Source organism: Anabrus simplex, chromosome 5 (genome assembly GCF_040414725.1).
Source record: "Anabrus simplex isolate iqAnaSimp1 chromosome 5, ASM4041472v1, whole genome shotgun sequence".
In the NCBI taxonomy this organism is placed as follows: Eukaryota; Metazoa; Arthropoda; class Insecta; order Orthoptera; family Tettigoniidae; genus Anabrus; species Anabrus simplex.
In genome coordinates this window covers 450,913,900-450,932,628 of record NC_090269.1, presented here as the reverse complement: position 1 = coordinate 450,932,628, position 18,729 = coordinate 450,913,900, and the positions used below count along the sequence as shown (strand labels likewise).

Genomic DNA, 18,729 nt, shown 5'->3' with positions numbered 1-18,729 from the left:
TAAAATTACCGTATTTATTCCAAACCAGAATATTGCATCTTATCGAGCTCGATAGCTGCAGTCGCTTAAATGCGGCCAGTATCCTGCATGCGGGAGATGGTACGTTCGAACCCCACTGTCGGCAGCCCTGAAAACGGTTTTCCGTGGTTTCTCATTGTCACACCAGGCAAATGCTGGGGCTGTACCTTAATTAAGGCCACGGCCGATTCCTTCCCACTCCTAGCCCTCTCCTGTCCCATAGTCGCCATAAGACCTATTTGTGTCGGTGTAACGTAAAGCAACTAGCATATATATATTGCATCTTTACTCAAACTGTTTATTTTTGCATTCAATTCACTTGTACTCGGAATATATGAAATGCTGCAGTTATGTTGGGATGGGAGTAACAGAGGTTTGAGGGGAAGGGTTGTTGTCCAAGGAGTCCAGACACTCCAAGAGTTTTTACGAATGTACTTTCATTAAACATTTTATATATAATGTATATTACTATTAGCGTCTCGAGTCCGACTCATTTGCTGAATGATCAGTGTTGAGGCCTTCGGTTCAGAGGGTCCCGGGCTCAATTCCCGGCCGGGTCGGGGATTTTAATCGCGCCTGATTTATTATTCTGGCTCGGGGACGAGGTGTTTGCACCAACACTTTCATCTTCATATTCAGACAACAGACTACACTACCAACAAGCAAATCAATCAATCAATCAATACTGATCTGCATTTAGGGCAGCCGCCCAGGTGGCAGATTCCAAATCTGTTGCTTTCCTAGCCTTTTCCGAAATGATTTCAAAGAAATTGGAAATTTATTGAACATCTCCCTTGGTAAGTTATTCCAATCCCTAACTCCCCTTCCTATAAATGAATATTTGCCCCAGTTTGTCCTCTTGAATTCCAACTTTATCTTCATATTGTGATCTTTCCTACTTTTATAGACGCCATTCAAACCTATTCGTCTACTAATGTCATTCCACGCCATCTCTCCGCTGACAGCTCGGAACATACCACTTAGTCGAGCAGCTCTTCTTCTTTCTCTCAATTCTTCCCAACCCAAACATTGCAACATTTTTGTAACGCTACTCTTTTGACGGAAATCACCCAGAATAAATCGAGCTGCTTTTCTTTGGATTTTTTCCAGTTCTTGAATCAGGTAATCCTGGTGAGGGTCCCATACACTGGAACCATACTCTAGTTGGGGTCTTACCAGAGACTTATATGCACTCTCCTTTACATCCTTACTACAACCCCTAAACACCCTCATAACCATGTGCAGAGATTGGTACCCTTTATTTACAATCCCATTGTAAACACACAACACACAACAGTGATTACATCCCTCTATATAGGGTTGGCGTCGGGAAGGGCATCCAGCCGTAAAACAGGACCAAATTCACATATGTGTGACACAGTTCGCACCCACGACCCCCGTAGATGTGGTATTCTAGGTATTCTACACCACCTAAACTCTGGAAGTTTGGACACCTATCAAAATAACATTCCGAATGAATGTCCCCACCCCCACCAAACTGAAATCCTGGCTACGCTACAGGTACAAAGTCTCATCGTCCTTATGCACTATGACCTCACGAGCTACAGTCAACTGCAAATTATTTAATAGCACACCCTCTCTACTGGAGGCCACCATAACTCGTATTACACACTGCTGAACGTGAAAGTTAGACGCACTGACTGTCACCACAATACACGCACTGAGGAAACTACCCACACACGACCCGACCTGCGCTGTAAGAACTCAATACTAGAACTTCGGGTAAGCTAGAACACATTGGTAGTATTTCGTAACATTTGTAGGGGGGTAAATAAACGTGTGACGAAATAAATGTTCCTACTCGGTTAGCAAGGCAATGATTCCGGGAATAGATCTTCGAATCTCCAGTGGAATAATTCATGCATTCATTTCATTGAGTAGACTATTTGTCTTCATTAATAAATGGTCATTATACACATCACTGATGCTTTGTTTTTTGTAGTCAATGTGCGGCAGGATATGGACTGGTTTTCTTGAGCATGACCGAACTTCATGCTGGGTATTATTATTATTATTATTATTATTATTATTATTATTGTAAGCGAAGAGTACCGTGTATATATTCATACAAACAAAGTGTATCATAATAGTTATAATTGTTCAAGAATGGCAATTATTTGTGCACGTTTCGTTTTTGAAGTGGGAGGTTTGTTATTCAATGTATTATGTGCACATTGGATTTCTGGGGCGTATCGCCGTACTTCGTGCAGTTTCATTCCGTTAATTATGTTATTTTTGTGTTTTGCTTCATTAAGGAATTGTAATTTTTTAGACTTTTCAGTACGAACATATCCTCTAACGTACCAACCTTACTCAGGTAGGAATTTTAATTTAACAGTATTTGGGTTGCCTGAAGGCCAGTTTCTTCTGCATGTCGGCATCGTATGACATGAGATAGTGCGTTAAATTTCCACGTGCATAGCGTATAGAAGTCGAAGTGTGTCACGCACCGCCGTCTCGATCCTCTTATACTGCCTGCTCTATGCCACTAGTTTAACACAGGAAGGCGCGACTACCAATAGTTCTCCAAATCGCCGTAAGAGTGCAGCAGTAGACGCACAATCTTCGCTGTCAGTGTCGGTGTAGCACTGTATTATTGGTGCGTGAATGTGTATGAAAACCTGAGTTATTTTGTACAATGAGTAAACGTGTCTGGTCACTTTCGTTCGTACAAGATATATTTTGAATAGAACTGTGAAATGAATTAATCATGTTATGTTGATAGATATTTCAAAAGTGATTTTAAGGTGGAAAGGAAAACCCCCGCAATGGCCATGTCATTGCCTAGAATGTCAAGTACTTGTTTCTTTCCGTTCGTGCAAGGTATACTTTCGTAGAACTGAAACTTCAGATTCTTTCCCCGAAATATTCAACTGTTGTACACCATGTTGCTAATCTCAGCAAGGTTGTTCGCAGCCAGAAAATATACGACTCCATGAAATACAGTCTAGAAGAGAATTGAGAGAAAAGCGGCTGTCGGCTTTATCTAGGCAAGGACCTAATGAAGGATGTAATTGGATATCCTCAGATTACTCTCGTATCTGTGCCTTTACACCTTATTTCAGAATTTGATGGAGCCTCCGCGGCTCAGGCGATAGACGCCGGCCTCTCACCGCTGCGTTCTGTGGTTCAAATCCCGGTCATTCCATGTGAGATTTGTGCTGGACAAAGCGGAGGCGGGACAGGTTTTTCTCCGGATACTCCGATTTTCCCTGTCATATTTAATTCCAGAAACACTCTCGAATATCATTTCATTTCATCTGTCATTCATTAATCATTGCCCCGGAGGGATGCGACAGGCTTCGCCAGCCGGCACAATTCCTATCCTCCCTGCTAGATGGGGGCTTCATTCATTCCATTCCTGGCCTGGTCGAATGACTGGAAAGAGGCTGCGGATTTTTTCCAGAAGGTGATTAAAGCCGTGGAGGATAGTGGATTCCTTGCGATAAAAATTGTGACGGACAATCACTAAACGCCTTCATGTTTAGACATTTTGGACAACCTCAGATATCCAGACGATAATATTCCAATCAAACTAGAAACAGGAAATCAAATCCTAGCTTGCGGGTACTAGGTTCGTGTTGTTGAAGAGAGGACGGAGTGTGACATTTGTGTCAGCAACATCTCACTGCCTAGAGCTTCGACACCTCTAAATGGAACTGATTATACATCAGGACAGAGGAGGAGTTCGATACCCAAAACCTAGTTTTGTTGCTCTGGTGAAGCATCTCCAGGAGTTCGTTTAAACTGATGTGCCCTATTGTCGAAGTCCTTCAAGCGTATGAGCGTAATACGAGGACTTGCGACGTCTTCTCTTTCAGAATACCGGGCGAGTTGGCCGTGCAGTTAGGAGCGCGCAGCTATGAGCTTGCATCCGGGAGATAGTGGGTTCGAACCCCACGGTCGGCAGCCCTGAAGTTAGTTTTCCGTGGTTTCCCATTTTCACACCAGGCAAATTCTGGGCTGTACCTTAATTAAGGCCACGGCCGATTCCTTCCCATTCCTACGCCTTTACTATCCCATCATCGCCATAAGACCCATCTGTATCGGTGCGACGTAAAACAAATATTAAAAATCTTTCAGAATGTGTTTTGTTACAGTGTGAGGACAAAGAACATCAGCAAAATGTTAGTGATATTATCCTAACCAAGTTCGTAAGACCTCTATTATTTGATATTGCGTTGGCATGAACACAAAAAGTACGGTACCACTCCAAGCCTTCGTCCAGGAAAATCTTTAAATTGTGCATGAAGAGGCCAACTGCGACTTCGTGCAGGTAATATTGCCGATATTTAATATTACTGATGTATTTTACGAGCTTCAGCGAACATATGACCATACTGCATAGTGTTTTGTAGGCTGTCGTCATTAGAATAAGTTCAGACCATTGTGCGTCTATGTCTGCCATCTAGCGGAGAAATTTTGTCGCAGCGTAGTCGCAAAAAGGCTCGCATAGAGCAGGCAGTATAGGAGGATCGAGACGGCGGTGGTGTCACGTCACCTGTTTCAGAGGTTCAGCCGCAGAGCGGCGGTAGGTGTACTACACGATCACGGTATTGCGGTCTTTGGTATAAGATGCTACGAAAAGAGAAGTTATGTTGCGACCTTTTTTTTTCTGATGTAGAACCGTAGGTAAACTCCATACCATTGTAATATATACCCATATATATATATATATATATATTTATTCCATATTCACCTCTAGAAGCAGGGAAAGCGAGGCAAGTACAATGTTATTATTTTCTCCGCAGTGAGCAGGGGCCAGCCAATAAAAGCAAGCAGTTTTGAAGATCAAATTCAGCAGGAGTGTTGAAGAGAATTTCTGAGATACCAAGTTCACTGCATGAACATCTGCACCAATCCCACTTCTACACCCACTGCATTGATAACTTGATTGTAAATGCACAGTATTGCTGTGGATTCATTCTTGGTATTTGCCTCTCACTAGAAGTTAGTCATTAAATTTGACTGACCTCTGTGGTCCATGACAGTGGTAGCAAGTGGTGGTGATGGTTTCAGTGAGCCAGGGATGGGTAATCCCTAACACTTGGTGATCTTGGAAAATTTCCTAATGCTTTTTACTGATGTGGATGAATTTAGCTCCTTCCTGATTACTCATATAATGAAATATAATCTGGGGAATGTATGTTTAGCATTGCACCTCAAACCCTAGACCTCATCGTTCACCTCATTCATGCTATGTGAACAGTCGTAAAATATGTCCTCCCCACAAACTGCTCTCTGAAAACAATTTATGACCATTAATTTGGCCTGAAGAAAAATTTTCTGTACACTTTCAGAAGGATGAGTTAAGTAAGAATGTGACTGTCCGTAATCCTTCCGTTTATTGGATGTCACCACAGATTTCTGCTTCGTGCATCCGCTGCCAAATATGCTAATACATGAATCACAAGTTGTAATCTTTCCAGCTTTATGGATAATATAATCAGCTCATTGGTATATGGGACACTCTTTTTCCGTATTCACACTGTTTACGGGCTTCACTCTCCCACTCATGAAACAGTCGTAATATTGTATCAATTTTCCTCTTATCTCCTGTAGTATGCGTCATTCCTGGCTCTGGCTAACAGTGGGTCATCACATGTTAGTGATCTCGTGATTCCAAACTGCCACTCCAGTGGGTCGTAATTACATTTTGCTCTTAAAATGTAACTGTGACCTTTACAAATAGTCTCCAGTCTATAGAGTACTATGAGCAGTGACCCTTAGAGAATCCAGTGTTTTTTCAGAAGTGAAAGTATTTCTTGTAATGTCGAGTGAGTGTAGCGTCTCTTGCCGAATATTATTTTGGAATGAATCTTTGTAAAGAACATATGAGGGAATTGTAGAATTCAGAGCTTCTGCAACATTATTCATGTACTGTGTGATTTCCTTGATGCCATTATTTTCCTCTAACCCTCCACAATTTGTGGTACATGTTCGCACTTAAAAGTAGGAAAGCCATCCTTGCATTCATTCTTTGGAAAGCAGGTGGGTCAATGTGTGATGATGTAATTTTGGGGCATCATTTCGTTACAGAAAGTTCAGGAGAGTTATCCATTTGGTATACCTATCTATAAAAGAGGAATTTAAGTTCTTTCCCTTTGGAAATCACTGTCTACTTATTATGGAACTAATTTTGTATACGTTTTAGTACATGTACTGCATCAGAGAAAGCCCAGCTTTTTTCTTTGTCAGTTGGGTTGGGTATACAGTATTTAATATTTCCCTCTTTACCACTAACACCTAAACACTTCCACACTGCTTTATTTTACTGACTTTCATCAGAAGTGAATCCAATCATTTGTAAACCAGCACTGTCTAACTGAATGATTTGGCCAAAATATCCCCAATTGTATCACTATAATGTGCTTCGATGGCCTCAGAACAATGGCACAGATATAAATTGTGAAGCATGATTTGCTAATGAGGTACTTTCATTGTCTTCAGTCATATTGTTCAGATCAACAAATCCATCAACTTTTAGAGAAACATTATTGGAAGCTATATCCTTGTGTAATTTTAATTCTTCAAACATTAGCATTCCTAACATTTTGTTCGGATCACCTTTGTGGAAATATTTTTCATTGTCCTTAACTGCATACTCATTAATGCTGTAAGAACATTACATACCTACCTTTCAGTAAACTCCTTAAATGAATTTCTGAAGGAAGAGGTAACAAACCATGTTTGAAACAATGTCTACGACCTTTAGTGGATTTAACCTTAACAATACAGTTCACTTGACACAACTCTTCACGTGACATTTCTTAATCAGGGTATTTACTATCAGTTTCTGCTTTTATCTAAGTTATTTTGCTTGAGGCTTTCATATACTCCTATTTATGTTTGTAACTTTGCTCTCAAGTTCATTTATTTTGGCCATGGCTTTGGACAACTTACTGTTTGCTCTGGTCAAATTTTTGTTAAAAAATCTTAATTCTTAAGAACTGAAACACTGTTAATCATCTCTTTGTGTTTGTGACAGGAATAAGAAGTAGAAATTGAATTAAGAGTGATATCACTCATTTGAGCGGGTTCACTTGGAGGTTTCAGGGATAAGCCTATCAACTTCTGTAGCCGGCACTTCATGCTGTTACCTGCCACGCATTGTTTTCTGGGGTTTCTTTCCCTGAACCTGTGTTGTTAAATATTTCGGTACATTTGGAAAAATATGTGATACTGCAACTGATGTTAAATGCCATCTCATTCATGCAAGTTCTCTGTCTTTGCCATTAATTACAAATCTAGCAGCCTTAATAATGCACTTATCTTATAAGGCAGTATACCTGTAGGACTTCACCTTGAGATTTCTATCCTTCCGGAGAATAGCCTTTGTCCACTTCAAAAAAATGCTTCCATTTCTTGGGTAGCAAAAAGTAATGTCTTACCTTGTTGTTGCCCTTGTCAGTTGACCTACAACCCATTAAAAAACAATGAGGAATGTCTCATTCATACCAGTAAGGAAGTATTCTCAGAAATACAAAAGTGCACTTTACAATCTCACCTAAACACTCACAGATCCAGAAATGTTAAAAAATATTCTTAACTTCGGCACATGGTATGGTATTACCAACTAAATCAGGTAACGACTGCCACATTTCCTGGCAGTCATCGCACTGCCTCTAGCAGATATTAGCTTGGGAATGGATTCTCGGAGAAGTGATCATTGTTTCCCTTTTAAACACTATGCCATGAGTGTAGTTGAATATTTTTGTACTGTAATTTATTTAACCTATACTAATAACTTGAAGAGTACCAACCCAATTATAATAATAGCCTGAAATGAGCGATGGTATGCAAGCGTGGCAGGAGCTGGACAAGGGGAAATGTCAGATGTATGAAACATTATTCAGAATAGCATTTTTGGGGATGTACGTCATATTCATTGTGTTTGAAGGAATGCTTTCTTTGAAGTACTAATCCATTAAGATAATGTAAGTAGTTAAAATCCATTGTGCAAACTGTCCAGTTTTTATTCTAGGGCAGGGTCTCTCAAATGCCCAAAATCTCACGCGTGCAGAGCGAGGCGCAAGAGCTCCATGCACTGTGGATCAGTGCCGCTCGGTATGGCTCGGATCAACGCTTTGTCTCTGGGCTTCTTGGCTAAGCTCGGCTCTACTCGGCTCAACTCAGCCCGGATTTGGAACGCTACGGCGCAAGTGGGGCAGAGGGTGACAGGCGGAGCGAGCGAGAGGCGTGAGGAAAGAGAGAGTAAGCGCTATTGCCCCATATCGAGGAGTGGGGGGTCTGCACTCTGGTCAACCAAGCCAAGTCGTCTTTTGCACCATGCACAGTGCACGCACCACGCGCATGCACCCTGAGAGGCCCTGTTCTAGGGTGATAAACATCTTGAACATTTATAATTTTTTCCCTTAGCCATGTGCAGTCCTCTGTATGTGAACTCAATATTGTTCTTGGTTTTTTCATAGCACGAAAGTCTTTTACTGAATGTTCAGTAGCTCAGCCAGTAATCCACCAGACTAGCTCACCACTACGGTCTTAATTCAATCTGTTGTCAAGCATACATCAAGACATTATACCAACAGCATTGAGTAAATATTGTGGCTGGAAAGTATAAGTAAAAAATATTAACTTCCCCAATTTATTGTGGCACAAGAGGTACATATACTGTAGATTGGTTTGAAAGGCTCTGTTTTGTTTTCGGATTATGCTTTTCAAATTATTCACAAAGTTAAGGACAACTTTTGTCCTAGGGTAAAAAGGATATTCCATTAAGAGATGTTGCCTTGCTTGTTCAACATTTCCAACAGATTCAGAGGCAAGTGTCGGTTCTTGTGCACTTTCCCAAGTGCATATGGTGTTGATGCACACTCTATCCATTATTCATTACTTATTTGTTCCAACCTCTTGTAAATTCATGACTTCATTCCTGCACTTGCTGGCTGATGGCACATTTTCCTTATATTTCCCATGCAAATGTAGATTGTGTCCATGAATTTGCTGAGAAAATGGATCTCTATGCAGACTTCCCACAAACACTTGTTCAGTAACAACCATTATTCAACTATTGTTGCACCATGGCTCTGTTCCACCAAATGGTACACTTGTGTGCTAACTACCAAAGGGATTACAAACTAGTGTATACACAAGTCAGATGTCTCTGTTACCTTGTTTCTGTGGCATACTTAATTTAGTATAAAATTTGATAGTTTTCCTTTCCAAGTAGACTATTAGAGCTGTAAGTGGGTGACATTATGGGCCTCTTTGTATTCAACTCCTTGTATTCAAATAAACACATCAGTTGCTTTAGAATGCTGTTCATGAGTAGCACTTGAAGGTATTACTTACAGCTCAAGAATTTTACTAAAATAATAACAGTAACAAAGATGCTCAACTTAAATACAGATCCCAATATGGTGAGGATGGTTTTGAACACATAAATGTGGAGCATTCACTCTATGGAAGTGAAACATGGATAGCAACTGACAGAAAGAAACAGAATAGAATCCTCTGAAATGTGATTTTATCACAATGTGTCTAAAGTCAGATGGAGAAGTCAGAAATGAAGATATAGTGATTAAGGTTGATAAGAGGAGAAAGGGTTGACAAAAGTTGACCTCAGAAGAAATTGATCAGATACAACTTTTGAAATCCAGAACTCATTCAGCTGATTTCAGATGGATGTTTTGGGGGTAGATATTTGGTAGGGCAATGATACAGATTAGAGTAGATGCAGGATATAATAGTTATGTAGATGTGAGGAGGTTAGCATAGGATATTGTGACATGAAGTTCTGTATCAGATCAGTCTATGGATCTGCAGGGGCCACTGATAATGTGAAATTGCCAATTGTTTCCAGTCAAGTTGATCACTGCTCAGTCCCAGCCAGTGCATGTGGGAGGGATATTTGAAATAAGTCACTTCCTGGGGATTTGAATTCCATGCAAGACTAGTGGTTGTGTAGCTACGATAAAAAATTGACAATCACAGAAATCTACAAGTTCGTTTCTATACTTAGTCTAAATGATTGGCTCTAATAATAATAATAATAATAATAATAATAATAATCTCTGTTTCTTCTTTCAGTAGAAAGTCATTGAAAGTCATTTAATACTCCAACTCATGAAAATACTTCAGTTGGTGTAGGAAATGGACCAGAAAGTTGAGATCAAGGTGGAAACGGTTTGGCTTGAAGAAAGAGCTGTAAGTATCATTCCAGCTTTCTTCATAGTTATTGGAATTTAATTCATGTTCAGCAATTCTGGATTAAAGAAATTCACATTAATACTGAAAGTAAAATTCTACAATATACTGCTCTTCTAGTTTGTGAACAGACAGGGATTTTTTAAATGGTTCTTCGTATTTGAAAATCTCTGTTAACAAGAAACAAACTTGGTAAATTTTACAAGGTACTTTTGCAGGTGTTTCAGCATGCTTTTCTTTCATCTCCTGATATATCTAGGCATTAGTCTTACAGTGCTTCTGCATGTTATAGCATCTCACTGTCAATGGCCATCAGATGGATAGTGATGCGTCCTGGATGTCTTTCGGTAGTTGAAGACATTAGAACATTGTCATTATGCTTTTTTTCCAAGGCACAGTTTAATGTTTGTTTGCATAATACTTATTAATATTCACTGTCAAAGTATATGAGCCTGCTCATAGCTCGAGTTCATCTCACCTACAGGGTCTCAGTTGAAGATCCATTGAGTACCATAAACTGATTTAATTTATTGTTTTTCTACAATATTACCAATAGTAACTCTTTGGATCCTGTTTGCTTAAAATCATGGGATGAACCGATCACATCCATTATTGCACTGTTGATTATTTTATGTTATGTTTTATGATACAAAGAGATTTACTGCAACTTACCCCTCTAGGTGCAGGTAATATTGACATGTGTATTGCTGATTAGACTCTCAGTTACTTCCTGCAATGGTGAAACCTCTCACGATAATGATCTATTGGTTGTATTTAATGATTAACGTTGGGATTAAAATGGGTTATTGACACGGTTTTGATTTTCTGCAATTAATATGTACAAATTGATTCTTCGGAGAGGAGATTTTATTTTAGAATGACTCATATTTTATTAAGATGGCTTATTTCATTTCAGTTGTTTCATGTATATACTGAAATGTTAATGTGTTACATAGTAATTTTACACATTTTTATTACTGACTTTCATCAAGAATCATTGTAATTGCTGCAACTGACCCCAACAAATTACAGTTGCATAACAATGTAAAGATTATAATGTCAACAGTCTTCAACAAAAGCTATTTTTCAGTTTTGAATATTATATTAAACCTTCCAAGTGTTGACTTCAAATAGTTGTTTTGGTGTCGAGTCGTAGTCAGTCTCGAGTTATAAACTGGGAATTAACCTGAAAGTGAATTGTTTTCTTTTGCTGAAGATTAACTTCATTTAATTTAAGTAAACTTTCCTTTCAATTTGTAGATCATTAATCATTGTGTGATACACATTATTGAGTATTTTCACTATTTAAACATTTGTGAGTTTATTTATGCTACAAGTAATGCAATTGTAATTCAGTGATCTTCAGCTATTTGACTTTAACTTTGAGAGCTATGTTTTGCTACCAGTATCATTAACCCTCTCGTGCACACAAGCCTCATATGAGGTCCCAAAATTATGTTTCGTTTAGAGCGCCATTTATTTAATATTGTTATGAATTTGTGGAAAATTATGACTCTGTTCTTCACTTTAGACCTCATGTGAGGTGTGATATTAGTTACAACTATATCTGTGAGATGACAGCACATCCTTGCAGCTGCAAAGAACCAGGGCCATCTGTAGAAAATCTACAGTCTTCACAACGAATGTCACAATATACCCTGCGCCCTGTCAGTAATACCTGACTATATGACATACAATTGCTTTTTCAAGATACAGAAGTATTTGCACCTCATCGACAATCAGAACATTCTAGCAGACATCAATGATCAGGTTATACGTTTATGTCTTATGATTGACCATTTCAAGCACATCTTTAGATGTTCTTCCCAGCCAGAAAATTTTCATCAGTTGATGAGATGGTCCCTTTCAAAGGCCGATCAAAGCTGAAACAATGTATGAAGGGTAAACCCTAAAATTGGGGCTTCAGAATTTGGGTCTTAACAAGTTTTTCAGGATACATCCATAGCTTTGAGATCTATCAAGGAAAAGTGCAAAATGGTGAAGGTCATTCTGAATTTGGAGTAGTTGGTGATGTTCTTAGGCTGCGTGAAGATGTGAAGTTCACAAGCCATAAGCTTTTGACAATCTGTTTACGTCGATTATTCTTCTCTAGAAACTTCTTGAAGATGGCATTTATGCTTCCAGGACTATCAGAGCTAACAGGCTTTGTGGTGCTGATCTCAAGCTGCGATCTGTGAAAATCATGAAGAAGGAACCGAGAGGGTTGTACTCTGTTACGTTGCAGTCCAACATGACAATAACCTATTGGCATGATAATTCATTTTTACACGAAGCATCTACATTTGCTGGAGCAGAACCTGTAGGTGTTGCTAAGAGATGGTGCCGAAAACTGTGCGCAATCATTGAAATTTCACAAGCATATTCCATCATTATTTACAGTTCCCACATGGGTGGCGTTCATCTAATGGACTCGCTCGTAGGTCTTTATCGGCACACCATAAGGCACAAAAGGGAGTATTCCAGATTATTCCATTATCTACTGAATGCGACCATTGTAATCTGTTGGATCCTCTGGAGAATGAACCCAGATTGTGAGAAGCTGGATCTGTTAGAATTCAAGTCCTCAGTAACTAATTCCTTCATTTACATGGGAAGCAATCATCAACCCAAGAAAGGTAGACCCGCTTCATAGACGCCACCAGCAACCAAAAAATGGTTGAAAGTGAAGGCTACCGATAAGCTGAGAAAGGATATAAGTGCCACCTTCGCGGTTGTTCAAGGAAAACCAGGTATGTCTGCCTTTGCTGCCAATATGCCCTTTGTCCACAGTGTTTTGAGGAATTCCATAGCAGGAAATAACAACAACAGGCACTCGCTAATGCAAAATTTAGTTTGGAAAAATGTGCGTGTAAAACTGACATCCAGCGCACAGTATCTCCCAAGAAAAATTATTCCTCAGTTCAGTTGTGTTGTGGTGTGTGTGGACTTCCTTCATGCACATAGGCCTCATATGAGGTCCGTGAAATTTTCAAAGAAAATGAATTATTATTTCTTTTTCTTTAATGAATAAAATATAAATGAATAAAAAATCAAGACAATATTTTTATTCACTTCAAACTGAAAATGCGTGCACGAGAGGGTTAACTTATTTTATTATCAGTAAATAGTAGTGGTCCTTCCACAAGAGAATGGAGGTTACTCCAGTTCAGTTAAGGGCACCATGCCGTGTGTTGGTATAACATTAGTGGATAGCCTTAATTCTGTACAGGAGTCTGGTGTTTGGCACTAGAGAAGTAAACCTTCAAGTATCAACTGAACACCTAAAGTTAATTATGGAAGCCTAATTTGAGGACTACCAGATTATCATTTCATTACGATTCATCAAGGTGGGGTTTTGATCAGTATAGCCCCGGAGCAATAAAGGATAAGACATTAAGAAGTCATGCGACTGCCAAAGCCATATTACAATTCTGTTTTGATTCAGTATTTTTATGTGTGTTAAATCTCTTTTATTTCATCATTGGTAACATTTTGTTTCCTATTATCAGTACATCTGAGTTAATATATTTCTAGTCTTTAATTTCAAGTAGTTAGGCCTTTCTTGATACCTGCCCATCATGTGTGCAAGTGTCAAAGAGCCAATAATCTCCCTGCAATCACAAAGAAAATAGAACTAAAAAAATTAGTGTAGGCGAAGCTTTATCTGATCCTGTAATCATTAAAAGGTGAATTCCTCAAGGCAGTATTATTGGACCTTTATGTTTTCTTATGTATATAAATGCTATGAGTGAAGAACTAGAATCAGAGATAAGGCTTTCTGCAGATGATGTTATTCTGTTGAGAGTAATAAATAAGTTACAAGATTGTGAGCAATTGCAAGAAGACCTCGACATTTTTGTGAGATGGACAGCAGGGAGTGGTATGATGATAAAAGACAGGTTGTGAGTTGCACTAATAGGAAAAGTCCTCTCAGTTTTAATTACTGCATTGATGGGGTGAAAGTTCCTTTTGGGGATCACTGTAAGTACTTAGGTATTAATATAAGGAATGATCTTAATTGGGGTAATCACATAAAAACAATTGTAAAAAAAAAAAGTACAGATTTTTTCACATGGGTATGGGGGTAGTTAGGGGTTGTAGTAAGGATGTACAAGAGAGGGCATAAATCAGTCTAAAGCAGTGAATAAAGTATGTTTCTGGTGTATAGGACCCATGCAAGGGTTACTTGATTTGAGAACTGGAAAGAATACATAGAAAAGGAGCTCAATTTGTTTTGGATGATTTCTGACTAAAGGGTAGTGTTATGAAAATGCTGTGAAGTTTGGGCTGGTAAGACTTGAGAGAAAGGAGATGAGCAGCTTGACTAAGTGGTATGTTCTGAGCTGTCAGTGGAGATATGGCGTGGAATGACATTAGTAGACAAATGACTTTGAGTGGTGTTGTTAAAAGTAGGATAAAGTTGGAATGCAAGACAACAAATTAGGGCAAATATTCATTTATAGGTAGAGATAGGAATAATTTAACAAGGGAGATTTTCAATAAAATTCCAAGTTCATTGCAGTCGTTTAAGAAAAGTCTGCAAAAACAACAGGTAGGAAATCTGACACCTGGGTGACAGCCCTGAATGCAGATCAATGTTGATTGATGTATAGAAATTTCTACAAATACTTAGCTGAGGTAATTGACTGCTGCATGACTGATAAAGAGTTCAGTACATACGTATGGATGTTGAGTTTTATATATGTAGGAATATTTCCACTGTGTACAGTGAGTTTCTTCCATCAGTTGATCGGTGGGTGCGCAGTGCCCACAGGAGAGTTGTTAGACACAATTTCTGTGTGTGTGCACCTTCCACTTAGATACCATAAACATGTTGAGAGGAATGGGTTCCCTGCTCAATAAGAAATGAGGGTAAAAATGTGTGCCTTATCAGGTGAAAGTAAAAGAAAAAGTAACTTTCTGTGTAAGTAGCGGCGTGTTTGTGTCACATAGTTGTCAACCTGCATTCAGGAGATAGTCAGTTCGAGCCCTACTGTCGGCAAGCCTGAAGTTGGTGTTCATTAGTCTCCAATACCACATTAGGCAAACGCTGGAGCTGTACCCTAATTAGGACCGCGGTCATTTCCTTCCCACTCCTAGTCCTTTCATACCACATCATAACCATTATTCTTATCTTTGTCAGTGCAACATAAAACAAGTAGTAAAAACGAAATCACACAAAAATTAGAACATTTGCATACAAAATCCTTATAACTAGGAAAAGAAACCAGGGTTGCAGCATGTCGAGCTATGAAAATGTTAAAATTAAAACCACACATGGTAACTGTAGTACCCAAACTGCATATATGTGATCTTGGCAAATGGGTACATTTTTATGATACATTGTTGCAAAGCTTTCACTTTTTAAATTGCTTGACTTTTCGGATGAGTGCTTCATGCAAATTTTACAATTACTTTAAGACATTGCATTGTGATCACTGGTTTTATCCACCAAAATTGTAAGATTCTGCTTAATTCTTAACAAATGCAGTCTCCAAGAATTCTTTACAAATTGCAAATTAAATTACCTAAACTTGTATATAGGCATCAGCTTTCCACGAGTAGGAAAGTTTGAATGTATTGGCATTATGGCAGTGAACAACAAATGTGTCATACCTTCCATATAGTGAATCTCAAGCATGATATTAAGACTATCAATCAGTCACTACTGATCTGCAGTTAGGGCAGTCACCCAGGTGGTAGATTCCCTATCTGTTGTTCTCCTAGCCTTTTCATAAATTATTGCAAAGAAATTGGAATTTTATTGCACATCTCCCTTGGTGAGTTATTCCAATCCCCAACTCCCCTTCCTATAAACAAATATTTGCCCCTATTTGTCTTCTTGAATTCCAACTTTATATTCATATTGTGATCTTTCCTATTTTTAAAGACACCACTCAAACTTATTTGTCTCCTGATGTCCTCCCACACCATCTCTCCACTGACAGCTCGGAACTTACTACTTCGTCGAGCAGCTCGTCTCCTTTCTCCCAAGTCCTCCCAGCCCAAACTTTGCAACATTTTTGTAACGCTACTCTTTTGTCGGAAATCGCCCAAAACAAATCGACCTACTTTTCTTTGGATTTTTTCCAGTTAAGGATCAAGTAATCCTGATGAAGGTCCCACATACCGGAACCATACTCTAGTTGGGGTCATACAGAGATAAATATGCTCTCTCCTTTAGATCCTTACTACAACCCTTAAATACCCTCATAACCATGTGCGGAGATCTGTACACTTAATTTACAATCATATTTGTGTGATTACCCCAATGAAGATCTTTCCTTATATTAATACCTAGGTATTTACAGTGATCCCAAAGGGAACTTTCACCCCCATCAACGCAGTAATTAAAACTTAGAGGACTATTCCTATTTGTGAAACTCACAACCTGACTTTTATCCCCTTTTATCATCATACCATTGCTTCTTGTCCATCTCACAACTTTATTGAGGTCATTTTGCAGTTGCTCACAATCTTGTAACCTATTCATTACTCTGTACAGAATAACACCATCTGCGAAAAGCCTTATCTCTGTTTTCACTTCTTTACACATATCATTGATATATATAAGAAAACATAAAAGTCCAATAATACTGCCTTGAGGAATTCCCCTCTTAATTATTACAGAGTCAGATAAAGCTTCACCTACTCTAATTCTCTGAGTTCTATTTTCTAGAAATATAGCCACCAATTCAGTCACTCTTTTGTCAAGTCCAATTGCACTCTTTTTTGCCAGTAGTCTCCCAGGATCTACCCTATCAAATGCCTTAGACAGGTCAATCGCGATACAGTCAATTGACCCCTGAATCCAGGATATATGCTATATCTTGCTGGAATCCTACAAGTTGGGCTTCAGTGTAATAACTTTTCCTAAAAGCGAACTGCCTTCTATCAAACCAGTTATTAATTTCACAAACATGTCTTATATAATCAGAAAGAATGCTTTCCCAAAGCTTACATACAATGCATGTCAAACTGACTGGCCTGTAATATCCAGCTCTATGTCTATCACCCTTTCCTTTATATGCAGGGGCTACTATAGCAACTCTCCATTCATTTGGTAAAGTTCCTTCACGCAAACAATAATCAAACAAGTACTTCAGATATGGTACTATATCCCAACCCATTGTCTTTAGTATATCCCCCAAAACCTTATCAATTCCAGCTGTTTTTCTAGTTTTCATTTTTGTATCTTACTGTAAATGTCACTGCTATCGTAGCTAAATTTTAATACTTCTTTAGTATTGGTCACGTCCTCTATCTGGACCTTATCCTTGTAACCAACAATCTTTACATACTGCTGACTGAATACTTCTGCGTTTTGAAGATCCTTGCATACACACTCCCCTTGTTCATTAATGATTCCTGGAATGTCCTTCTTGGAACCTGTTTTTGCCTTAAAGTACCTATACATACTCTTCCATTTTTCACTAAAATGTGTATGGCTGCCAATTGTGCTTGCCATCATGTTATCCGTAGCTAACTTCTTTGCTAGATTCAATTTCCTAGTAAGTTCCTTCAAGTTCTCCTTATTTCCACGGCCATTTCTAACTCTTCTTTCCAACCTGCACCTCCTCTTTAGTCTCTTTACCTCCCTCTTATAATATAGTGGATCTACCATTCCTTACCACCTTTAAAGGTACAAACCTATTTTCACATTCCTCAACAATTGCTTTAAACCCATCCCAGAGTCTGTTTACATTTTTATTTACCATTTTCCAGCGTTCATTGTTACTTATTAAAACTCCCTCATGCCTCTTTTATCAGCCATATGGTACTGCCTAATAGTGCTCATTTTAATATCTTCCTTTCTTTCACATTTATTTTTAATTACCACAAAAGCAGCTTCATGATCACTAATACTATTTATTACTTTGGTTTCTCTATAGAGCTCATCTGGTTCTACCAGCAACACATCCAGAATATTCTACCTTCCAGTTGGTTCCATCACTTTTTGAATCAGGTGCCCTTCCCATATTAACTTATTTGCCATTTGTTGGTCATGCTTCCTGCCTTCGCATTACCTTCCCAATTGACATTTGGTAAGTTGAGATCACCCGCTACAATCACGTTCCTTTCCTTATCATTTCTCACATAGCAGATTATCTTATCAAATAATTCTGAATCAGCATCTGCGCTACCCTTTCCTGGTCTGTACACTCCAATGACAACAAGTTGCCTATTATCTTTAGAGATGAGCCCTACCCCTAGAATTTCCTGTTTGTCATCTTTAACTTTCCCTTAGCTTAGAAATTTTTCTTTCGCCAGAATGAACACTCTCCCTCCCACCATTCCTATCCCATCTCTATGATACACCCTCCAGTTCTGTTAGAAAAGGATATGATTCATCCGGACAACTTTGCTTGATAAAGATCTCTCATGTGGATGGTGAACTCTATGCTCCTCTCTGCTAGTAGCACTCACAACACAGGAACAATATCTGTAACAAATTTTACATTAAAAATGGAAATAACTTACCACTTACAACAAAGCACAGAGAGTAATTGCATATAGAATCTT

General features: G+C 38.8%; 1 protein-coding gene across 1 annotated transcript in view; it reads left to right on the top strand.

The window, feature by feature from the left end:
• Positions 1–1,667: 1,667 nt before the first annotated feature.
• The window catches only part of LOC136874637 (gastrula zinc finger protein XlCGF57.1), a 214,118-nt gene continuing 197,056 nt past the window's right edge, over positions 1,668–18,729 (top strand). The window contains exons 1-2 of the mRNA XM_068227988.1: positions 1,668–1,761; positions 10,090–10,206. Coding sequence (XP_068084089.1) covers positions 10,153–10,206 — 54 coding nt within the window. The 5' untranslated portion in view covers positions 1,668–1,761; positions 10,090–10,152. The remainder of the gene's footprint in view (positions 1,762–10,089; positions 10,207–18,729) is intronic.